This window comes from Quercus robur, chromosome 9 (genome assembly GCF_932294415.1).
Source record: "Quercus robur chromosome 9, dhQueRobu3.1, whole genome shotgun sequence".
Classification (NCBI taxonomy): Eukaryota; Viridiplantae; Streptophyta; class Magnoliopsida; order Fagales; family Fagaceae; genus Quercus; species Quercus robur.
In genome coordinates, this window is record NC_065542.1 from 44,215,268 (window position 1) to 44,240,338 (window position 25,071).

Here is a 25,071-nt window from a genome sequence, read left to right on the forward strand (position 1 = left end):
AATTAAATGAAATAGTAACATAATATTAAATATGATGTAGTGGTCAAATGAAATAGAAATATAATATTAAGGGTTGTTTAGAAACAGATTATTTATTTGAAATTGATTTTTTTTTCTAAAGTATTGCAAATAGTCAAATAAAACTAAAAGTGAGCTGAAATAGTATAGTTAATATTTAAATATAAAAAAATTAATTAAATGAAATAGTAACATAATATTAAATATGATATACTGGTCAAATGAAATAGGAATATAATATTAAGGGTTATTTGAAAATAGATTATTTGGTTGAAATTGTTTTTTTCTTTTTTAAAGTATTGCAAATAACCAAATAAAACTAAAAGTTAGTTAAAATAGTATAGTGAAACTCATGAATAGTACCAAAAAGTGTAATAAAATCTATAAATGATAGTAAAAGTAAAGTAAATAGTAAAAGAAGCGGTTTAATATAAGTTTATTTTAAACACAATCTGAATACGATGCACTAGCAAATTAGCTAAAAGTAATAAAAGTGAAGATTTTAATCAAAATTTAACCAAAAGTGCATTGAAGTGAGTGTGAATAGTCCAGATTACAAAATTGGAAAATTTTCATGAAAAATTGAGAATATCTACAAGGAAGGAAGCATTCTAGAAGAAGAACAAAAAAGATGGTAGGAGCCTAGGAGGAAAGGAGAAAATATACTATTATTATTATTATTATAATAATAAGAAGTAAACAAGATTGATTAGTAATAGATTGGAGGCGCATAAACCAGACAGGTGGGGGCCATGGTGCAATGAATTAGTCACAAAAACCATCACCATTCACTCATCACCACCATTCACACACCAACCCAACCCAACCCAACTCCTTTCATCTTTTCTTCCTGAAACAAAACCAAACAAACCCCACACGTTTCTCTTCTTTTGCAATTTGTCCCCTCCTTTCCTTTTTCTGTTGAGAACCAACCCCCTCTTAAACCCGCCACCTCTTTCCTTTGGTCCCCCCATCTTCTTCAAAAACAACTTCTGGGTCTCTGAGATTTTGTTCACAGAAAACCAAAAAAAAAAAAAAACTAGAAAGATTTTTGATGCAGGGTGTTGTTGTTGTTCTTGGAGGTGCTACAAGAAGTGGGTCGGTATCCACTTTGTCAATGGAGGACAACAACCTAGTCTTGTCCTCTGAGGATTCTTCTAGCCCAGATGAGTCTGAGCTTGAGTTGGGTCTTGGCTTGAGCCTTGGTGGTACTGCTACTGCTTGCAAGCCCCAACAACACTATGCTAGGATTTTGACTGCGAAGGATTTTCCTTCTGTGGGTTCTTCAGTTTCAGTTTCAGCTTCTTCTTCTTCGTCATCTTCATCTTCTTCTTGTTCCTCCTCATTGAGCAGAGCTAATGTTACTGCTGGGACCAAGAGAAGTGCTGATTCTGTTGCTGCTGCTGCTAATGGTGCCAGGTAATAAGACCTTTAGGAATTAGGATATTGTGTGTTTTTACTTGTTTATTTTCTGCTTACTGTTTTAAGTTACTTTGTAATTTCAAGGCTATTTAATTTATGTGCCTTTAATCATAATAATATTTTTCCTCAGGTTGTCAGTTCATAACTTCGATCTCTCTCTACTATGCCTTTTTTTTTTTTTTTTTTTTTTTTTTGGTTCTGAATCTGTCACATGTTTATTTTGGGATTTTTTTTGGAATATTTATTGTTGGGTTTTGATAGATCTGATACTTATAAACGTATGGTGCTTTTGATTACCTTTATTTTGAGGTTTAATTCCCATAAATAATCGTACGCGCTTACATGTGATAAATTGCAAATTTTAAGGACCCCAAAACCATTGGTGATAAGACTTGTGCCCTGCTTTTCCTTTGTCTAATGGAAGACCCAAGCTTTCTCTTGTTTGGTCTAAAAAAATTGAGAAATCCAATAAATAGTTGTCTCCCACTTGGCACCCAAAACCACAAGGAATAAGAATCATCTAAGCATATCCCTCAAATCAATAGTTTTCAAGAAGATAAAGTTACTGTGTTTTCCTCAAACATGACGCCAACTAACATGAATGATTTTAAGACAAGCTGACACTAAAGATTATAATATAACAAAGTTGAAATTTTAGATTGAATTGATTTAATGCAATTGTTGAAATCACACAAGAGACTAATATTGGCATGATTTCATCCTAGATCCTGGTCGATCGCAGGAGAGTCGATGATAAGTTATGTTCACACTTCACACAACTCTTATGAAGTTCCAAGTAAATTTGATGATGGGTACAGATGGATCCACAATAGATACATCTTAATACATTGCTGATGTGATGCAAATAAGAATAGCATGTGTGTTAGTGTGTATGTTATTGGATCTGACACTTCTAAATCAGCTGTACTTTAGCATTTACTAATTTATATTCGTGGATCGAAATCAATTCTTCAATTGATCCAATATTCTATTTCAGTAGATCCACCTAATGTAATACAACAATAAGTGTAACATAGTATTTCAAAGGCATAAAATGTTTGAGAATGTTTTCATAGTCAAGCTGTGTTAAATTGTCACTTCTTTTCCAATATAATAAATTTGAAATAAAAAAAATCGTTCTCAACATTCTTTCACATTGGAATGGGAAGTTTTCATTATTGCATAGAAAGTTTTAATATTTCAAGGGGGAAGTTGCCCCCTCCCCCAACCAATAATGATTTGTAATTGGATCTTGCATGGTCTTGCTTTCAAATGCAATCTTGCCTAGAACTTTCTTAATTGGCAATTAGTCGTGAACTTTTGAGTATCATAATATCACTGACTTTTTCTCTTGTTGTTCTGTGGCTGAACTAGCACATTGTCCTTTTTTTTTTTTTTTTTTTTTTTGTGTGGCTGAACTAGCATGTATGGTTACCCAGCAACATTGTCCTGGCTGGAGTTGTTGCATTTATGTCTTTTGTTTTAAAACCGTTATGGAGCAGAACTAATGGTTTTGCTTGTCTTGTCCAAAAGTGCCATCAAATTGGTGATTTTGACATCATAAGGAGTGGTTCACCAACATGTGTTTGTTGGCTTCTGAAGAGTTTTAAGTAGATTTTTGCTGTTTGAAAGTTTCTTATGTAGAGTAGATTGTTGGCAGTACCATGCCTATTCTATAAGATAAAATTGCTTCTTGATGCCATGGCCCTTTAATCAGGGGCGGGGCCACCTTAAGGCCACCCAGGACCACCCTGACCTAATTTTTTTTTTTTAATATATATAATAATTTAAAATTTTTTATTTGTCTATCCTTCAAAAAAAATTTGGGAACACCCTCAGTTTTTTTTATGCCAAGAAAATTAAATTTTGCTCCATAATTTGTTCTACATTCAATGGATGAATGATTGCTTGGTTGTGTACATTGAAAGAGATGTAGCTTGTAGCATTGATAATGAGACCATCATGTATCAATTTCAAAATATGAAAACTCTTAAAAAGCAATTGTAAACTTTATGTATTTGCTTGTTTTTTTATTGTTGTTGTTGTCAATATATGAATTTCTCTTTTTATTAGATTGTGTAATTTATGCTTTTTAAGGAATACCCTGAGAAAAATTCCTAGAGCCGCCACTGCCTTTAATTCTGTCATTACCGTTTGGGATCTAATTACTTGTCTTGAAGATGCAGAAAAATCTTGTAAAATGGGAAAAAAATATAAAAAAAATCTTAATTTTTCTGGTATTGAGATTTTGTTGACATTGGTTCTTTCTATTTGTGCTACATATTATTGAATCGGGTGGTTGCATTTCAGCAACCTGTTGTCTTAGTTTTGTTTTCTCCACTGACGTTCTTATTAAATTCTTGCAGCAGTCAGGTTGTGGGATGGCCTCCTATAAGATCATATAGAATGAATAGTTTGGTCAACCAAGCAAAATTACCAGCCACTGAAGAATTCAACTCACTGATTGGGAACAGTAAAAACAGCAATACTGTGGCTGGGAAGGGAACTAACAATTGCAGTGACAAGAACAATGGTAGTGCCAAAGAAAATGGGCGCTTAAGGAGTTCTCTGTTTGTGAAGGTGAATATGGATGGAACTCCTATTGGAAGGAAGGTTGATCTGAGTGCACACAGATGCTATGAAACCTTGGCACAAACTCTGGAGGATATGTTTCACACATCAACTTCAACAATAAGCTCAATACGTGAGTGTTTCTTATACCATTTATTTTAAATTTCAGAATAAAGAGTCAAGAACCCTTTCAAAGACTGATTTTATGGTTTAAAAAGCCAGGTCTCTCTGCACAATTAATTGTTGTTTACTTCTATGTTTTGTGCACAAGCTGACTTGGAATGTGACTCAAAAATGAAATATTGTGATGTTTTGTTATCTTATTAGCTTTTAATAAATCCAGATTGGGTAATTTGAGATCTATGTTCACTAGTTAATGTGAGTTACATGTGTTAGTTTACTTCTTATATAAGCAAAGCTTTCAAGTTACAATTTGAAACTTTGGTGTTAGCCTTTGTACATTCAAAAACTGATTCCTTAATATTGAGTCTATTTCCATTGAGTATTCCAACAATTTTTAAATTTCCATATAGGAACAATAATATTTTCTCTAAATTTTGAAGCAGTAGAAGCATTGGATAATTTAAGATTGAAGCAAAATGTCAAATCTAAGAACTGCTTTTCATCCAATCCTTCTTCATTGATTTTGTCTTGGATGATAGTGTGTGTTTATAGTTATTCATGATTTGGATTTTATTTTATTTTATTTTTATGTCTTTTAAACTAAGTGGTGGTGGTGGCAATTGATTAGGATCAAGTGGGGAGGAACATGACAAAGCAACAAGATCATCAAAAATGCTGGGTGGATCATCTGATTTTGTGCTTACATATGAAGACAAAGAGGGAGACTGGATGCTTGTTGGGGATGTTCCTTGGGGGTATGTATACTATGTTTCATCATTATCTGATCTGGTTATGAATGGCCTAGGAATTCATGAGGATAAGGTTCTCAGTACTGTGACACTGCCATGTCCACCTAGTACTTAATTTGTTACTTAGGTGTTGTGTTGGCATTGCCTGGTTACCACGGTCATAATGCAGGTGATGGTTGTTTTGTTAGGCAATGTGTCAATAACTGCCTGGATTCTTAATACATGAACTTGAGTTGTTTTATAGAAATATGCAAGATTGGTGCAAGACACTTGCAGCCATTAATCTCATTGAATTTATTTGGCAAAGGGCCATTGAATTTATCCTAAATTGATCAAAAACTCATCTTAATTATTTTTCATTCCAATTTCTTTGTGTCATGATGTGTACTATGAATCAATTGTTAGCTTTGAATTTGAGTTATGTTTGTTGGAAATGCTAGGAAGAGCTCACTATAATGTTAAATGGGGTATAACCTTGGAACTATGAACCTTATTGCTGCTGAGGTTCAAAGTTTCAGGTCATGTAGGTGGGGGAGAACTTCAATGAAGTGCTCTCTTGATAATTGTCTTCCATGCTCCATGTGTGAACATTCTGCGTTTTATTCTAGGATTTATGTTCCATGACAAATGTGAGAGTAAAGAATGTTGAGTCTTGGAATAGGTAAAAAAAAAACAGAAATTAATAAATCAAGATCATAGAAATGAACTTTGAGCTGAGTTTGTCTTTTTTAGTAAATTTTATGTACTCTTGGTGATTTTATCCTCTACCTTTTGATCTCTGTTTTGTCATATAATCTGGTCTGATTATCTAAATTCTTTTCTTTTATTCTTTAAATTGCATTCAGGATGTTCATTAACTCTGTAAGGAGGCTAAAAATTATGAGGACATCTGAAGCTAAGGGACTTGGTAAGTAGCTTTGCAATCAACACTAGGTTTCAGCTCTAGAAAGCTGCATTTCTGCTTGTATCATGTGGTAAAATGACTCTTAATCTGCAGCTCCAAGGTCAGAAGAAAGGAATGGGAGGCAAAGAACCAATCCCATCTAGACCTGGTTTTCAGAACTTTAGCAACTGACGATACATGGCTTGAAAGAGATATACAAAAGAGAGAAAGTTACAGCATAGTCAATGCATTTTGAAAAGTAATGATTGATCCACGGCTCTTCTATTTGTTTTGGGTTGTGATTTTCTTGAATATATATATGTATATTTTTTCTGTTCAGTTGTTTTTGTTACTATACTCCTGGGAGTTCTATCCCTGCCTTTTGGAAGCCACAGGCATCTTAGTTTTCAATGCCATACTGCTATACACATGCATAGTTCAGTAAATATTGTTTGTTTATGCTGTAAATGTGAGTGTTTCAATGTGTTTGTTTTAAGCTTTCTGCAGGCTACAATGGGTCTTTTTTTATTATTATTGGTTAATGGAGAGATTTTGAATGTGTTGGGTAAAATCCTTCATGGGAAAACTTCACGGCCTACAAAATTATGATCTTTTATTGAAGGCCTGATTTAGTGCCCGTTTGTTTCGGAAAGCGTGTTTTGAAAAACGCTTAACCAATTTTTGCGTTTGGTAAACTCAAAACGCAACTTTTTTATAAAAGTTGCGTTTTGAGCATTGAGAAAAAACTGAGGAGAAATGCGGAAGGATTATGGACCCTCAGGGGTCCATAAATGAAAACGCGTTGTGTGCGTTTTGTATATTACCGTTGCAAATCCGAAAATTACCGAAATACCCATCAGTCTCTCACGCCCTCATCTCTCATCTGTGTCTTTTTTCTTCGTCTTCTTCCTCTTCGTCTTCCTCTGCTTCTTCACCGGTCTACCCCCACAATCAACAAAACCCATTTCAATCTTTGATATTCCGAACACAGAATCAACAAAACCAAACCAAAAATAACTCAAAATCAACACAAAAACAACTTAAAATCAACTCAAATCCGGAAAACCCATCCCAAACCCAACTCAAAATCAACCCAAAATCCATAGAAAAAAAAAAACCCAAAATCCCAAAATCCTTATCTTCAGCTTCAATCATCTTTATCTTCATCTTCATCTTCATCATCATCATCATCATCATTATCTTCTTCTCTGGAGTGTGAAAAAAAAAGAATAAAGGATGAGTTCTGGCGTTGGTGACGATGGTTCCGATGTGTTCCGATTTGAAGTGCTAAGAGGAAAAAAAAAAAAAAAAAAGAAAAAAAAAAGAAGAAGAAGAAGCAGAGCTGTGTTCTGGACCGAAGTGCTAAGAGGCAAAAAAAAAAAAAAAAAGAAAAAAAAAAAGGAAGAAGAAGCAGATGGTGTTCTGGACCGAAGTGCTAAGAGGAAAAAAAGAAAAAAAAAAAGAAAAGAAGAAGAAGCAAATGGTGTTCTGGACCAAAGTGCTAAGGGGCAAAAAAAAGAAAAGAAAAGAAAGAGAGCTGGGAATGTTCTGGAGTCTGGACTGAGAAGATGGTAGAGGAAAGAAGGAAAAAGTAAAAGAAAAGAGAGTGTGGTTGGTTACGTGGGTGGATGAGAAAAAAAGAGGAGAAAAAAGAAAAAGAAAAAAAAAGGAAGTAGAGCCACGTGTGTGGAGAGAAAAAAAAGGGAGAAAAAAGAAATTATATCATAATATTTTCACAATATTTTTACAATAAATTTTAAGGTAGACTATTGTAGGGACACGATTGTTTAACGGCCCAGTAATGATGTTGGGCTCGCACATGAAAGATCCCTCACAATATGATTTATAGAGAGTGGGCTTGAAATGCTTGCCTTTGGTCATGGGGCGATGTTCCGGTCTTGATTTTAGAGGAATTCATATAGAAAAAGGAGTTGGGTTTGAACATTTAAGCCCTATAACGTCGCATCCTATGAGGTTGGACTCCTCGGACTTGGTCCGAAGATCCTTAAGGTCTTACCCCGGTTACCCAACAGGGGGTTTTTTCTGTGATGTCATGTGTTATTAAAATGTTTTCACCCATGGAGTCTTTCTCTTGGAGGTGGGATGGGAGGTTCTCCTTTCTTGTTTTTCCCCTCCTTCTTCCAGATTACTTACTTTCTCTTTTATACTCGCCGACGCTCGCTGTCCTTCGTCCACGTGTAGGGTCAACCTTTCCAAGACTGATATTTGTCCCGTCAGTCTAATCCCAGAATCATTGGGGGTGGTTGATAAAGCCGAAGAATCCGGCTCTGCTGGATACAGAGTCTTATCTGGGAAGGGTAATAAGGGCAGCTTTCCCGAGATATTTTAGATCTTCTTTCCAGTTTGGTCCTATACCATTTTTGCCCCTTTTCTCGGTGGAATTTTGGGTCTGCCGAGGACTGAACTGTCCTCGGCAACATCTCCGGGCCATTTGGACTTTATGTTATTGAGTTTGGGCCGTAGTCTTCTTTGGCTTGGGCCTTTGGACTCCCCATGAGCAAGTGGACCTAACCCATACATTATTGGGCCCCACAATAGCCCCTCAAAACCCTGCTGTCCGACTTCTTGGTTGGAAAGGGGGGTTTTGGTAATACCGAGCCTTTATCATGGCTCACTTAATTCAGCCTTTGACTGACGTTGGCGACTCTTCATCTACCCAGGAAACGTACCGGTCCACGAGGCGTTCCTCTTAATTTGTTCACGATGCGCTTATGCCGTCTGGTTATCCGAAGCGTGTCTTTAATGTCTTCCCTTTACGAGGCCTCTCGGATTTGACGGTTATTGATGGCGTGGGGGAGCGGAACGGGCATATTCTGGTTGGTGGATCTCCTTGGGGATCTGAACATATTAAGTACCCTCCCCTTCGTCCCCTATATAAAGAGAAGAAACAAGAGTTGTTTCTCCCACAGATGAATCCCTTTAGTCCTCCCGAAATTTGAAACCCTTAGATTCCTTCCGGAGTTTACTTTTACTCTCTGGTTGTACCTCAACCTGAAATACACTCCCCATAGTAGTAAGCAATGAAAAAATCATTCCCCTCCTAGAAACACCATGTTCTAACGAAGCTCGAAATGGCTCGGTCAGGGCAAGGATGGCGGAGACTCAAGATTTGTCTTGCCTTCCTTTCAGCCAAAATCCGAAGCAGGGACTCGTCACGTCACACTTTCGGCGTGACTGAGCCGAGGACGCACATCATCAGTACCACCCACTCTCTCATGAGCATATCTAACATGGCGCCAGTGTGTTAGGAGTCAGGACTGGGGCAGGGACTAAGTGCCCCTGCTTCTTCCTCTCTTCGTTCACTGGCGCCTCCCTTTGCCTCCCTTTCTTCTTCTTTCCACCACCAGATCCATCCTGGTGCTTTTCCTTCTCCCTCTTTTGCTCATTTCTCTTTCTTTTCATCTCTTCCCTCTTCCTCATTCATCTCCTCCATCTTCCTCATTCATCTCCTCCATCCTCTTCTTCCTTCTCCTTCATCTTCTTCTTCCTTCTCCTTCATCTCTTTCTAAAGAAGGTTCTTCTCTCAATATGAGCAATACTGAGGCAGAGATTGGAGAGACTTTGAAGACGAGTTTAAAAGACACCTGACTGTTTACTTATTTGTATTGCGGATGTTATCGTTGCTTCGGCAGTTCACCTTTTGTATAGGCTTGTTTAAGCCCCTCTTTGTACGTTGTAATAATTTTTCATATTAATAAAAATTGTTGTTATTTTACTTCGCATGTTCTGTTTCTATGTTTTTACAAATTTGCAAACGCTGCTCGGCACAATAATATAGCATTTGAATTAATGACAACTAAGGCCAAAATACTTGCTAATAAAAAAATGTCACCATAACTTTAATAGAATTGTTTGACATAGCAATGCGTACCTGTGAATAACGATACCTACCCGAAACAATGCCGAGATTAGAACTGGATGCTTTATGCGGTGTAGGAAGTAATCATCCGAAGACATATCACCCGTAAAAATGAACAGCCCCCTTAGGCTACCGAATAGTGGGGCGTCCCGCCATCATCCTAACACTCTTATTAGCCTTAACATTTTACGGTATTTGAGCCGAGGACTCTCCCCATCCGAGTAGTTGGCGTCCCAATAGGCTTGAGTCCGAGGACTTCGTAACGCCTTGGTTCTGTCCAACACTTTTTGAGTACTTGGTTTCCCCATAGGCTCGAGTCCGAGGACCATAGTTCAGTTTCTCCCTTTCCTCAGGTATTTCACAAGGTGCCGAGCAGGAGGTTGTCCTCGGCAACGGCTATTCCTCGGCGTGGGCCGTAGTCCCTGGGCCCCCATGCAGAACAGGCCTGGGCCGCGAATTTACTAGGCCCACTAATTAAGAGGTATTTCTGTAGTCTTTGGTCACGCGATACTTTTTGGCGTCCCAATATTTGAGGTGCGCCTTCACGAGACTCCTTTAATCTCATGGTTGCAGGTGGCGTTGGAAATTGAGCCGGAGACATTTTGTCTGTAGCGTTCCTTGGGACGCTGCGTGAATTAAATGCCACCACCTTATCTTTTTAAATAAATAGGAGAGAAAGTTGATTTACCTACGCACAAAATTTTCAGTTTCCTCCCTTAGTATATCATGTTTGAGGCGAGGGTTGGGGAAAAGGAACTCTCTCCGCCACAGAGGCGCCGTGTCCTCCTGAGACTCAAAATAGTGAGGTACGGGCAAAGGAGGCATAAATTCAAGAGAATATTTCGTTTCGACAGAGGGGAAAGGGCGTTTTTCCCTCTTTTAGTCAAAATCCGAAGCAGGTTCTGTTCATGCCAGAATTTTGGTGTGTCAGAAGAAAGATTCTCCGCCATTATCGCCTCTGCCTTGTTGCAGGCAAATTTTTGGTGAAGGCTCCTCAACTTCCGGCTCCCTGCACCTTTCCTTCAGCGGTGTGAGGCTCAAGTTGGGTTTCATGCACCTTTTCTTCAGCTACGCTAGCCTGAAGCTGGGCTCTCTCTGCACCCTTTCTTCGACGGTGCAGGCCCCAAGCTGGGTTCTTTTGCTGCCTGAGTTATGGGCATGTAAAAGCATTGAGGAAGAAATAGGTCTTGAAGCAGTAGCCAACCTCTCCTCTGTGCCACCTCCTCGGCTTTGTCTTATTCTCTTGTATCTTCCTTTTCAATTATGTAGTGAGCTTTGACATAAGCTGATTCCAGCTTTTCATTGTACGCTGTACTATTTCTTTGTTTTAGTAAAAAGGGAAATTTATTTACTTGTTTTGAATACTATTCTTTTCGCAACACTACTTGGTGAAAGGGTGTGCTCCATGTGTGTGTTTCTTCAATGATACTTAGAGCGGGAAACCTTGAAACATAATCCAACTAATTCTGATTTACCAACACTACCAGGCATTACGACGATAATTCATAGTAAGTTAAACTTAGGAAACTAACCGGGGTAACAATTGAATATTCTGTGATAAGTGCGAGAATACCGTCCGAGAATGATAATCTCTAAATAATCCATCCGAGGGGTTGACTGAGCAGTAGAGAACTCAGATTGTTCTTCAGGCGACATATTGCTCTATATTGCATTGATCCCTTTGGTGCTGAAGATCCGCAAGCAGAAAGTAGTTGGTTTCCCCAAAGGCTTGGGTCCGAGGATCATACAAGGCCTCGGTTCTGTCCAAAACTTTTGAGTACTTGGTTTCCCCATAGGCTTGAGTCCGAGGACCATGCAAGGCCTTGGTTCTGTCCAAAACTTTTTAGAGTACTTGGTTTCCCCATAGGCTTGAGTCCGAGGACCATGCAAGGCCTTGGTTCTGTCCAAAACTTTTTGGAGTATTTGGTTTCCCCATAGGCTTGAGTTCGAGGACCATGCAAGGCCTTGGTTCTGTCCAAAACTTTTTGGAGTACTTGGTTTCCCCATAGGCTTGAGTCCGAGGACCATGCAAGGCCTTGGTTCTGTCCAAAACTTTTTGGAGTACTTGGTTTCCCCATAAGCTTGAGTCCGAGGACCATGCAAGGCCTTGATTCTGTCCAAAACTTTTTGAGTACTTGGTTTCCCCATAGGCTTGAGTCCGAGGACCATGCAAGGCCTTGGTTCTGTCCAAAACTTTTTGGAGTACTTGGTTTCCCCATAGGCTTAAGTCCAAGGACCATGCAAGGCCTTGGTTCTGTCCAAAACTTTTTGGAGTACTTGGTTTCCCCATAGGCTTGAGTTCGAGGATCATGCAAGGCCTTGGTTCTGTCCAAAACTTTTTGGAGTACTTGGTTTCTCCATAGGCTTGAGTTCGAGGACCATGCAAGGCCTTGGTTCTGTCCAAAACTTTTTGAGTACTTGGTTTCCCCATAGGCTTGAGTCCGAGGACCATGCAAGGCCTTGGTTCTGTCCAAAACTTTTTTTGGAGTACTTGGTTTCCCCATAGGCTTGAGTCCGAGGACCATGCAAGACCTTGGTTCTGTCCAAAACTTTTTGGAGTACTTGGTTTCCCCATAGGCTTGAGTCCGAGGACCATGCAAGGCCTTGGTTCTGTCCAAAACTTTTTGAGTACTTGGTTTCCTCATAGGCTTGAGTCCGAGGACCATGCAAGGCCTTGGTTCTGTCCAAAACTTTTTGGAGTACTTGGTTTCCCCATAGGCTTGAGTCCGAGGACCATGCAAGGCCTTGGTTCTGTCCAAAACTTTTTGGAGTACTTGGTTTCCCCATAGGCTTGAGTCCGAGGACCATGCAAGGCCTTGGTTCTGTCCAAAACTTTTTGAGTACTTGGTTTCCCCATAGGCTTGAGTCCGAGGACCATGCAAGACCTTAGTTCTGTCCAAAACTTTTTTTGGAGTACTTGGTTTCCCCATAGGCTTGAGTCCGAGGACCATGCAAGGCCTTAGTTCTGTCCAAAACTTTTTGGAGTACTTGGTTTCCCCATAGGCTTGAGTCTGAGGACCATGCAAGGCCTTGGTTCTGTCCAAAACTTTTTGAGTACTTGGTTTCCCCATAGGATTGAGTCCGAGGACCATGCAAGACCTTGGTTCTGTCCAAAACTTTTTGGAGTACTTGGTTTCCCCATAGGCTTGAGTCCGAGGACCATGCAAGGCCTTGGTTCTGTCCAAAACTTTTTGGAGTACTTATTTTCTTTTTCGCAGGTCAGCCCCTTGACCATGGCGGGGAGAGCTGACTTGAGGTCGGAAGCCCCTAGAGCTGCCCGTGCCGTTGGCGCTACAGGACGTAAGCCCTGGCACAAGTTTATGTCGGAACAACAACTGCATGTCGCCGGAGATGGGGGAAAACCCACGAATCTCTGCTTGCTAGAGAGTTGACTCAAATGCCACCTGTGCCAACGTGCAAGCCTTCCCACAGACGGCGCCAATTGTAGGGACACGATTGTTTAACGGCCCAGTAATGATGTTGGGCTCGCACATGAAAGATCCCTCACAATATGATTTATAGAGAGTGGGCTTGAAAGGCTTGCCTTTGGTCATGGGGCGATGTTCCGGTCTTGATTTTAGAGGAATTCATATAGAAAAAGGAGTTGGGTTTGAACATTTAAGCCCTATAACGTCGCATCTTATGAGGTTGGACTCCTCGGACTTGGTCCGAGGATCCTTAAGGTCTTACCCTGGTTACACAACGGGGGGTTTTTTCTGTGATGTCATGTGTTATTAAAATGTTTTCACCCATGGAGTCTTTCTCCTGGAGGTGGGATGGGAGGTTCTCCTTTCTTGTTTCCCCCCCCCCCCCCCCTTCTTCCAGATTACTTACTTTCTCTTTTATACTCGCCGACGCTCGCTGTCCTTCGTCCACGTGTAGGGTCAACCTTTCCAAGACTGATATTTGTCCCGTCAGTTTAATCCCAGAATCATTGGGGGTGGTTGATAAAGCCGAAGAATCCGGCTCTGCTGGATACAGAGTCTTATCTGGGAAGGGTAATAAGGGCAGCTTTCCCGAGATATTTTAGATCTTCTTTCCAGTTTGGTCCTATACTGTTTTTGCCCCTTTTCTCGGTGGAATTTTGGGTTTGCCGAGGACTGAACTGTCCTCGGCAACATCTCCGGGCCATTTGGACTTTATGTTATTGAGCTTGGGCCGTAGTCTTCTTTGGCTTGGGCCTTTGGACTCCCCACGAGCAAGTGGACCTGACCCATACATTATTGGGCCCCACAACTATTATTAGCTAATATTGGTGAGAAAAAAATAATTTTTTTAGAAAGAGAAAAAAATAATTTTAATAGTATGTTAAAATTAAAATTATTATCAATTTTTATCACAATATTTTTACAATACTTTCACAATAAATCTTAAGTGGTAGATTATTATTAGCTAATATTGGTAAGAAAAAAATAATTTTTTTAGAAAAAGAAAAATTAATTTAAGTATGATGAAGTAATTGATTTAAGTATGAAACAAACTCACATAAAAATTTTTTTTTTGAAATAAATTCCCTTATAGATACATTGTCCTTTTTGGTCATTTAGCCCTCAAAAAGCCACTTTTATCAGTTTTTATCAAACACTCAGCTTTTTCATTATGCACTTTTTAACAGCTTTTACCAAACACTCAGCTTTTTGAAACTCCACTTTTTACATTATGCACTTTTACAAAACTCCACTTTTTCATTATGCACTTTTTCTAAAAGCTGAACCAAACTCACCCTTAACAGATCTTGCTTAATATGAAGCTCTAATACAAATAAAATCAAAGGTGGAAAATTGATGGCAATATCGGATTGTCATAATCAAATCTCATGTTTGGAAATGATGATGATTGAGAAGATATTGAGTAACAGGATCGCTTGATATTTTGTCTTGTACCTAATTACAATTTATTTTGTCATGTTCACCAACATAAGTTATCTTGCTGGAATCCTTTGTGCTTTGGGATAATTAATGTGCCTATCATTCACTAGTTTTAGCTTGGTATGTATCTAGGACTTTTAATTTTAGATTTTCAGATATTGTGACTAAAAGACTGACATTGGCTGGATGGATCGCATTAGGAGGCATGTATTTGTCACAAGCTAATAATAGTAGCAGCATCATTCAGAAGTCTGCAACCAATTTACAATAATTCCGACATAGATAAGATAACGACATAGTGACCAGTTTTGTTGCCTTGAAATGAGCAGAAGACTAGGAAAAGCCAAATGACTTCATGGTCATGAAAATCCACGGATTGGTTTTTCTCTTTTTTACTCTCTACATGGAAAATTGAGTTCCCCAAAAGTTTGGTCATGGACCTGGTGGTATAAATAATTGATATCACGGAACAGCTACCATGGTTTAGGTTAATATTGTCAAATGAGATTCTTAAGTGGTAATTGGTAAATAAATTTTCTAAGGCCTATAAAAGGTTAGCTAAGCAGCTTCTAAAAGATTATTAACATTAAATTTTCTGCAATAGGTTTGGGTCAAATGACAGCTTTTCCTATAAGAATAGGGTGAAGGATGAAGATTCATTTGGATGTGTGTAATTTATCAATTAAGAAATGTATAGGCTTCATGCTTGTTGAGTTAGGCTTCATGTGTAACTTATCAATTAATGGTGTACCCCAAATTGTTGAGTACTTTGAAGAAAACTGGGGAACATCTTGACTAATAAATGAAGGAAAGAATATTTGTCTAATGAGTTGAAGTAAATTCTACGGTTCAATCTTGTACTTCATGGGTCAATGAATGGCATGGTAGCCAAGTTTTTGAGCGTTCCTTCTTCACATGAGACAATTTATTTATGTTACTCTAAGAGTGAATACAAATAGGCCTGTCTATTCTTGAATACAATCTCTGCTATTACACAAAAAGGATGGCTTTATTTGCAAGAAAAAATCTAATTTCATATACCCGTTAATATCCTATAGACACAAATATCAAACAGTGATTACGAACATCAAAGAAAGGCAATTCTAGGTACAAAAGAACAAATGTAACAATGACACGGCCAGAGGGGAACCCAATTTTGTTCCTACAGAAGGCCATTTACAGGTGATGTGGTAAAGACAGGCTTGTCTTTGTTAGTTGCACTTCCTTCATTGTTGCTACTGCTTTTTCTCCTAGGCTTTGCCTCTCCTAGCATTGTGATTACATCCCTCATGGAGGGTCTATCCTTTGGGAACTTGGCAGTGCAAAGAAGTGCTAGTCTAAGGACTAATAGCATCTCTTCCTGAACAAACTTGCAATTTCCTACACTGGGGTCTAGTGCTTCTTCTAATGCTTTATTGTCTCTAACTTTCCTTCGTATCCACTCAACAATGTCGACTGATTCTCCAAACTCGCGATCTAATGGCTGCTTTCCTGTGAGAAGCTCCAGAAGCACCACTCCATAGCTGTATATGTCAATCTTTTCGTCTACCTTCAAGGTGTATCCATATTCTGCAAAGGAATTGTAAAAATTACAAAATTGTCAGCACTGCATATATAGTATATACAAGTTTCTTTGCAATCCACCCTAATCGTTAATCTACTCCATCATCTTAAGTACAGACAAATTCACGGGTCAATAGAGTTCCTAAATTGATTAAAGCCCTGAACTATTTTCGAGTAGTATGTATTTATTCTAACCAGTTTTCAGATCTCTAACAGCCTGACTAATTAATCATTTGCTAGCTATTGCAAATAAAATCATAGTAACTGACCTGGAGCTATGTATCCATAGGATCCAGCCACCATTGAAACTGTCTCATTCTTCCGGATCATCATCCTTGCCAACCCAAAATCTGCAATCCTTGCCTCCAGATTTGCATCAAGTAGTATGTTATTTGATTTGATGTCTCGATGGATAACAGGTGGGTGACAATCATGGTGGAGATAAGCAAGCCCTTGCGCGACTCCTAGTGCTATGTTATACCTTGAAACCCAGTCTACAAGCAATCTTCCTGCTAGCTTGCCATGCAAGGCTTCCCCAAGGTTGCCATTTTGCATAAACTCATAAATTATCATTACATTGGTGTCATTATGAAGACATCCTAATAACCGAACAATATTTCGATGCCTTAACCTTCCAAGGACATGCACCTCCCCAACAAGGTCATTGCTGCTTCCAGTTTCAATGTCGGCTGATGATCTCCATAGCTTTTTGACTGCTACAACTGCATTTAGTTGAGGCATCTCAGCCTTATACACAGTCCCAGTAGCCCCCATTCCAATTACATTTGATTCCTTAATGCAAGCCAAAATGTCAGCAGAGGTGAAACCAAGCCTCTGGAATGCCATCAATCGCCATGGCCACTCACCATTGCCTGTTTCAAATCTTTCTTCGAAGCAACTTCCATTCGAATACCACCTTTTATATAGAGTCCGAGCACCAAAAAGAGCAATTAAAATTGCTAAAAAGGATGAAATTCCAATGATCCATCCAGCAATGACGTGCTTAGCATGCGATCTCCCCTGTCCTGATGTGAATGCCAAAATTCCACCGCAGGGAGGGAGAACACCACCACATAGACCAGGGTTTCCCACAAGATCATCCGGGTTAATAGTTCTTAGCACACCATTTGTTGGAACAGGTCCTTCTAGTTTGTTGTATGAAACATTGAGCATTTCTAAGGCTGGAGAAATTCCAAAGTTGTCTGGTATTACACCAGTCAAAGAGTTGTTGGATAGATCAAGAGTGGCCAAAGTGGGCATCATTGTAACTTCCTTGGGGATTTCTCCGGTCAGTTGGTTGTTCCTGAGATTCAAAGATACCAATTTCTGACATGAAGCAATGCTTGCTGTAATGCTTCCATAGAAATGGTTCGATGAGAGATCAAGCACAGAAAGTGAAGGACAGTCTTGGAATTGGCCAGAGATTTCATCTTCTAAGTTATTGTTTGAGGCCAGGAAGGTTTGCAGATTTGGAATGGAAAGAATGGTGGAAGGCAGAGAAGATTGGAGGTGGTTATGAGAGAAATCAATAAAAGAAAGCGATGTAGAATTAGAAATATCATCTGGGATCTGACCAGTAAGACTATTATTTGCCAATTCTAACCTGTCAAGCTTCCCAAGTTTGCCAAGCCCCACAGGAATTGTCCCAGAAATAAAATTATTCTGCATTCGAACACGGGCAAGTGAGAGACATGTTGATAAGCTACCTGGAATTGGCCCCAAAAAGGCATTGTTGAAAAGAATGAGCTTTGTGAGATTGCCCCCGTTGCACACACTCGGTGGAATCTCACCAGAGAATGCATTGGATGACACGTCCAACCACTGCAATGGTGAATTCTTGCCAAGATCACTGGGCAATGAGCCTGACAAAGAATTGTTCCACAGCTCAAGAACCAGTAACTGAGTCAACCCTCCTAGTCCAGTAGGAACTGAACCTGACAACTTGTTGCTCATAAGATTCAAGAGCTGCAAGTTCTTCAGCTCAGCTATCTCAGCTGGAATTTCTCCTGACAACATGTTAACAGAGAGATCCAGACAAATTAATGCAGTGATGTTGCCAATGGAACTTGGAATTCTGCCTCGAAAATTGTTCTTGTACAAGTATACTGTCTCTAGTAGCTTTAGCCTTCCCAATTCAGCTGGAATCTCACCACCAAGATTGCCAATTGCTAAATCAAGATACTTGAGATTGCTGAGATTTCCAAACTCTGCTGGGATTCCACCTTCGAATTGATTATAACCAAGAATAATTCTTTCTAGTGATGAAAGCTGCCCAAGCTCCCCTGGTATTTTCCCTGTGAGATTATTACCAGAGAGGCCAAGAAACTTCAACTTGTCCATGTTCTTGTAGGACTTGGGAATGGAGCCTTGGAAGAAATTCCCTCTGAGATCCAGGATCTCCAAGGTAGTAGCATTTCCAAGATCCTCAGGTAGAAAACCTGAGAAATTGTTGCTCGAAGCATTTAAGGTTATTAGGCCAGCCAACCTTCCTAGGCCTCCTGGAAAGTTTCCTATAAAGGAATTCTGGCTGACATCAAGGCTCTTCAGTGCTGTGAGATTGGAAATTGAATTTGGGAATGACGAGAAGTCATTGAAGCTCAAGTTGAGAGAAGTGAGACTTTTTAGCCATTGCAAGTCATCTGAGATACTACCACTGAGATTCAAGTGAGAGAGATCTAGCTTTTCAACAGCTCCATTGGAGTTGCACCACACTCCAGTCCAGTTACAATGAGTTGCATTCCCTCCTGCTGCATTGTCCGGCAATTTCCAATTCTGGAGGCTATCTAATGGATCAATAAAACCCGCTTTTATTGAAAGTAGAACATTTACTTCATCATCAACTGCAGCAGCAAGGCCAATAACATAACAACCAATGTAACAGTACAAAAAGAACAATGAAAACAACTGGGTTTTCAGTTGCATCTTGTTATTCCTTATTTTTCTTTCTTAATGTCTCAGTTTACCACCATTTTCCACTAGCTGACTGAAACAGCTAGAATGAAAGATGGATGATTTGGGAAAAAAAGAAAAACTGAGTTAGAGAGTGAGTGTTGGTGTTTGTTTTATGAAGAAGTAGTAGTGCAAGGAAGATTGACTAATATCATATGTGTTGGTATATAAATACTAATAAATTTGAATGATTAGTTTCCATTTTTATTTTTTGAGTGACTCGTGAGGTCTTGGGTACTGTAACAGCTGTTAATCAGCAAGTAATGACGGGGAAGGTTTGGACTTATTGGAACCTTCTCCGACACTAAACATGGGGAAGGAATGTGTTCTTACAATTCATGCATTGTTTCTTCTTTAACTGTTTCTGCTATGATAGTCAACTTGAGTGAGTCGTCATAATTCATAATGTGCTTACTGGTTTATCTTATTATTTTCTTCCACTAATAATTTCAGTTTAACAGTACTCTTATTAGTTTCAGAAAATTATTACCAATATAGATTAAACAATTATAGAGTATTAAGTATACTGTATATATGTGGTGTCCCATGGAGTAAGTTGAGTTTCATGTGCCATTCCACTCCACTTGCTGATCAAAAGAAAATAAAGTTTTTTTTTTGGGAATGGATTAACTTATGACTAATGTTAGAGTCACAATATTTTTCATAACTGCTAATATGGGTTATGATTGGAAACATCACTTTTATCGGTCTTTACAAAAATCATTTTTATTAAGTATCAATCACAACAAGTTACGTCAACAGTTACAAAAAATGTGGTGTTAATCATGTCCTGAATATACTTGGTTCTATCTAGCTAGAGTGTTGTTGGTTTTCACTTTTCAGCTCTTATTTGGTGGGAAGATATAATATAATTTCTATGTAAAAAAACCTTATGGCTAGTACATGGAATAGATTATAGATAAAAGCTTGGATTATTTTTACAATCTTTAGGGGCTTTACACGGGTGTGCAAGTGGAACCCAAAGCCTGAAGCTCAAATCATTTAGATTTCATCTTAAGACTTTTCCACAGGTATAGGGTAACTTCTAAGTATGACAAAGATTCAGAATGATGCATAACATGGACCCATATAAGCATAGAGAATATAAATTAAAGGTGGGGAACCTCCAACAGAGGACATTGATGTACATGTGATCAAACCTGGCATCAAATACGAACCCATGTGATTTTGGGAATTATTTTCCCTAAATTAGCCAAAAGAAACCATATAACTCAAATTTATATTACACAATTAAAGGGGGAAAAGAAAAAAAGAAAATAAAATTTTGTAAACATGTTACTTGGAAAAGTACATAAGGTTTTGGAAATATTTTAAGAGCACCACCAGATCTTACACATCACCCACTTAGCCTTTAATGCTTAATTAGACTTGATAGTTCAATCAGCAGGTTAGCTATTCACAATGATTAGGTGTGAAGGAATCTTTCCATGTTATGGCATGAAGCAAACATAAAAACAAACCTCTCTTATTTAAATCCTATTTTGTCAAAAGAAAAAAGAAGAAGAAGAAGAGGATAATTTGATATGGGCCACACACCAAATGTTGATTTGAGAGGTATCCTTAAAATTCTAATATTAGCCATGAAAGTTCTTTATTCCTTTTCCTTTTTTTTGTTTTTTTTTTTTTGTTTTTGGTTTTGGTTTTGATTTTGGTTTTGGTTTTGGTTTTCCAATTAAATGAAAGATTTCATTTACCTTATATCAACGCTCTTGCAAAATTTTCTTTTCACTATTGAGAACCATTACAAGAAAGGAGAAAAATAAAGTGACAAACTTGACCTTTTAATTGAGGGGCATGCGATTCTCAAAAAAAAAAAAAAAAAGAAAGAAAAGAAAGAGAGAGAGAGAGAGAGAGAGAGAGAGAAAAGAGGGGCAGACAAAAAGGGAGTGCACAAATCAAATGCAAAATAAAATAAAGAAAGGCCTTAGTAGCAGCAAAGAGAAGCAAATGGTTAGAAAGTGATTCACATAATAAATCATGGTCTGAGCCCACCAACCGCCATTTCTCTCACTTACAATTCTACTTTTTTTCCTCTCCTTTGTACTTACACATGCACACATGTGGACCTGCTGGATTAAATGTTTAAAAAAGAGAGTAATTGATGCACTTTTAAATTAATATTAGAAACTAGAATAGTGCTAATGTGGAAGTAGAATGGGAAGCCATGTGAAACAGTAGCTTCCTTGGGAGTTACCTCCTTCCCTGCCCTATTATTTGAGAGAGAGAGAGAGAGAGATTTTTAATAAAATTTCTTTTTAAGTGGAAAAATGGATGTAAAATAGATGCTAAACTACTACTTGGATGGATAACCAGCGAGTATAATAATAGTTTACATCATACTTCTCTTATCATGGATTGCATTACTTTCATTAGCCAAATTCTTCAAATGAAAATAAGTCACTGTTTTTGTAAAGTGAAAAAGTGTGTTCATATTTTGACTAGGAGAGACTCAACTTTTGATCAAGATATGATGTTTTTTGATAGTCTATTTGTGGAGCTTATCAATATTAATATTTTTTTTAATAATAATTTGGGCTTATACCATGAGAGGCCTTGTCTTCTGAGTGTTGCTATAGTTGTTTGCGTTAGTTAATACAATTCAATTTTACCAAAAAAGTAAAAAAAAAAAGATTTGAAATAATTTTAATTGAAAACAGGAAGATATATTATTTTATTTAAATATAATGGTTAGAGATCATCTATTTTAATTTATAATATGGGAATCCATTCATGCATTGAGAGGGGAAGAAATTTTATGTGCGTCCACATGGTTTTATGCCAGGCCACACCTATAATCACTCTTTCAAAATTATAAGAAGATTGGGAGAGAGAAATAGTGAAAATGGGATCATAGTGGTAGTGATTGCACATGTCCCACATGGATGAAGTTTGGGCCATCATAGGGCACTCACATTATTGAGACAAATCTGATCTACAATACTTTTCTTTTCATTATTTTATTTTATTTTTTGATCATTTGGTCGGGTTGATTCTTGGGCCATGGGCTTGGGCCCAATGGAGGATAATTTTCTGGGCTCATTATCTCAAGATTATTGGGGCAGAGACACTAGACTTTAGAATCAATTAGTTAGTGTCACAAGGGGATCTCGAGCCTGGAATGGTGGAATGTGATGCTAAGCAATTTCATTATTATTATTATTATGAAATGCACATTACACCTTCTAAATTTGGGAAATCAGTTCCTCCACTTTCAAAATTTACAATTTACACCCATAATTATTTTAATAATTTCAATGTATTTATTCCTTTATGGTCTGTTATATTATTTTGGTTAAACTGCCTAAAAACCGAGATTGTTTTTATATATGTAGGACCATTTTTTTGGTGGGCTCACAAGTCACAACAAGATTTTAACAGATGTTAACAGAAGAGGCACATTAATATTGATATAGTACTTGATGATGTAAATTGTTTCCTAAAAAAAAATTGATGTAAATTGTTAGTTTTCATAATTAAGAGACAATCTGTAATACTTTTTTTTATTATTTAAACGTCACACTAAAAACTAAGAGTTTTATAACTCAATCGACGTTTCCAACAGGGGCTTGGCTGAGTGGGTAAGGCTCGGGCGCTTCGTGCACCACACCTAGGTTTGAGTCCCGCTGCCCGCAGGTTTCCGTTGGTGGGCATCCTAAATGGGAGTTGACCCTCCCGCACGTCGGTTAATTCAGGTGGCGCCCTGCTCGAGGGTGTAATATAACCATAAATCCTCCCATTTTTTTTTACCAAAAAAAAAAAAAAAAACTCAACCGACGTTTTCTGCTATTTTCAAGATTCAAAACCCTCCTCTAATTATCAAATTATTATTATTATTTTTAAGAATTAGAAAGGAGGCACACTAGAAATTGGAACTACACAATTACAATGTTCTTGAAGTATAATATATGTTCTAATTTCATTCTTAAAGTATAGTATATATTCTATTTCCGGTCCTAAATTTTTTTTTTTTATTTTTTGTTTGTCCTTCTATCTACTTTCATTACTTTCTTGTCAGTGTTCTATTAGGATACATATTTTAGGAACGAAAATAGAACCTAAATTATATTTTTTGGACAATAAGGATATAGTTTACGTTCTTATTTTTTTTTTTTTCCATTAAATATTATTTGGGTTTATTTTTTAATTGGTTAGAAATATTATTACATACAGGGGCAGAGCTAAACTTGTGCTTGGGGCAATGCCCGCCACCAAAAAAAAAAAAAAAAAAAAAAAAATTTTATTGCTTATAATTATTGAAAACATCAAAGATTTAGCTACCGAAATAGGAATTGGCACCCATATATTTGAGTTAGTCCAATGATACACTTAAAAAAAAAAATTGCCAATTAGTCTAGTAGTTATAGAGACAATGTAGTTTTTGTTTTCTAAATTTAGTTTTTGTAAAATTTGGATCATTCATGTCTTTGGAAACTTCAGTGGTCCCATTAATCTTTTTTATTCATTTTGGTAGATAATTTTGTAATTTATATTGAAAGTAAAAATGTTATAAATTTCACAATGAAAAGATGAATTTTATTCTAAAAAAAAAAAAATCACCATTGAACATAATTTTTATAGGAGATACTAAGTTCTTTTTGTTGATATTTTTCGTACATATCTAATATCATACAAGATATATTTTTTATAAACATTGGGGTTTAAAAGATGATAAGTTTTCCTAAAAAATTATCTCGTGAATATACATATGTCAAAGTTAATCATTTTGTATACAATATATTTATAAATTATGACCTATGTTTATGCATGTGTGTGGGGGGTTTGTCTTGACTCTTGACTAACATATTTATACCAAAATTTGGCCTTCCCAAACAAAAAATTCTAACTAGGCCATTGACTACTTAAATACCCCACCCCTTCCTCCTTGGGTTCAAACCGAGGCTCCCACGTTCCCCCATGTCTAGGGAGGCACCATCCAGCTCAACTCATCTAATGAGTTTTGTTTGTCTTTAAAACTTAACAAAAGTGGACTTAAAGAGGAAATAGAAAATTTTAAAATTTCAGGCGAAAAAATGGGATTTTTAAATTTGAAGCACAAAAAAGGAACATGATCTGTATTTTATGGATGAAAATACTATTTTTTTTAAAGTAATAATAACAATAACAATGAATAAAAGGGTTTTTCTTAAGAAAAAAAATTAGATAAGATGGAATTTCAAGCCTATTACATTCATTTAGTAATGATTGTTCTTTATCATTAGATCAAGACACCAATTGGTTTTTGTTGTAGACATGATTCAAACTCTATCTCTTATTTGAAGACAAGAAACTTTATCAGTTAAACTAATTAGAACCCATAAATAAACAAAGGGTTAATTACATAAGAAACCTCAACTTTGACCTTATTTATTTATAAATTAAACTCTGAATTTTTAAACTCATCAATCTCAACTTTATGGTATTAAAATTATCACAATTAAATACTTTATAAGGCTCTTTGAACTAAAAATAACAAAACTCCACATAAACCCTACTTATTTGACCACCGAAAACATTTCATATAGTCTCTTATAGTATTTTGGTACTACAGTAAATCTACAAAACGACTTGAAAAATCGTAATAACTAAACACATTTTAATGAGAATACAATCAATTTGTGAGTTTTTTTTTTTGGCACTAAAATACGATATAGTGTTTTTGCAACAAATGTTTTAGTGTCTAGAAATGTAAGTTCAATTTTTTTCAGTTTCCATTACTTATTAAAAGTGACTCGTTGAAAATGAGAATAGACAGCTTAGAAAGTTAAAAATTTTAATAGAAACTTTTAAAATTCAGAAATTGTTATAAAATCCTCCCTAAACCATAAAATAAAAAGTAAAGGGGATAGAGATTGTGAACCATTAATCATGCAATGCCCTAGACAGCCTTTATTTAGCTTAGGGTGGCTAAGAAAACAATGCACGCTCTTAATCGCTGGAGCAATACCGACACTGGATTCATCAAAAACAATACCGACACTAGGAGGACCTAGTTTTGATTTCTGTCTCTTTCAGCCTTATCATTAC

General features: G+C 37.3%; 2 protein-coding genes across 3 annotated transcripts; one reads left to right on the plus strand and one right to left on the minus strand.

The window, feature by feature from the left end:
- Positions 1-809: 809 nt before the first annotated feature.
- LOC126698586 (auxin-responsive protein IAA11) lies at positions 810-6,234 on the plus strand. 2 transcript variants are annotated; one of them, XM_050395925.1, is made up of 5 exons: positions 810-1,437; positions 3,807-4,144; positions 4,763-4,889; positions 5,729-5,790; positions 5,881-6,234. In XM_050395925.1, the coding sequence occupies exons 1-5, from the start codon at positions 1,073-1,075 to the stop codon at positions 5,928-5,930; spliced, it is 942 nt and encodes a 313-aa protein (XP_050251882.1). In that variant the 5' UTR covers positions 810-1,072; the 3' UTR covers positions 5,931-6,234. The 2 variants fall into 2 exon arrangements, with proteins under 2 accessions (XP_050251882.1, XP_050251883.1); XM_050395926.1 differs by having other exon boundaries at positions 3,810-4,144.
- A 9,226-nt stretch (positions 6,235-15,460) lies between these two features.
- Positions 15,461-19,245, minus strand: LOC126698587 (MDIS1-interacting receptor like kinase 1). Its single transcript, XM_050395927.1, has 2 exons — positions 16,347-19,245; positions 15,461-16,083 (listed from the first exon to the last, which is right to left on the minus strand). The coding sequence occupies exons 1-2, from the start codon at positions 18,997-18,999 to the stop codon at positions 15,677-15,679; spliced, it is 3,060 nt and encodes a 1,019-aa protein (XP_050251884.1). The 5' UTR covers positions 19,000-19,245; the 3' UTR covers positions 15,461-15,676.
- Positions 19,246-25,071: the final 5,826 nt, after the last annotated feature.

Coding starts and splice junctions, on each gene's coding strand:
- LOC126698586 (XM_050395925.1), top strand. CDS start 1,073: ATGCAGGGTGTTGTTGTTGTTCTTGGAGGTGCTACAAGAAGTGGGTCG. Junction 4,890..5,728: donor GTTGGGGATGTTCCTTGGGG/GTATGTATACTA, acceptor AATTGCATTCAG/GATGTTCATTAACTCTGTAA. Junction 5,791..5,880: donor ATCTGAAGCTAAGGGACTTG/GTAAGTAGCTTT, acceptor CTTAATCTGCAG/CTCCAAGGTCAGAAGAAAGG.
- LOC126698587 (XM_050395927.1), bottom strand. CDS start 18,999: ATGCAACTGAAAACCCAGTTGTTTTCATTGTTCTTTTTGTACTGTTAC. Junction 16,084..16,346: donor CTATGGATACATAGCTCCAG/GTCAGTTACTAT, acceptor ATTCCTTTGCAG/AATATGGATACACCTTGAAG.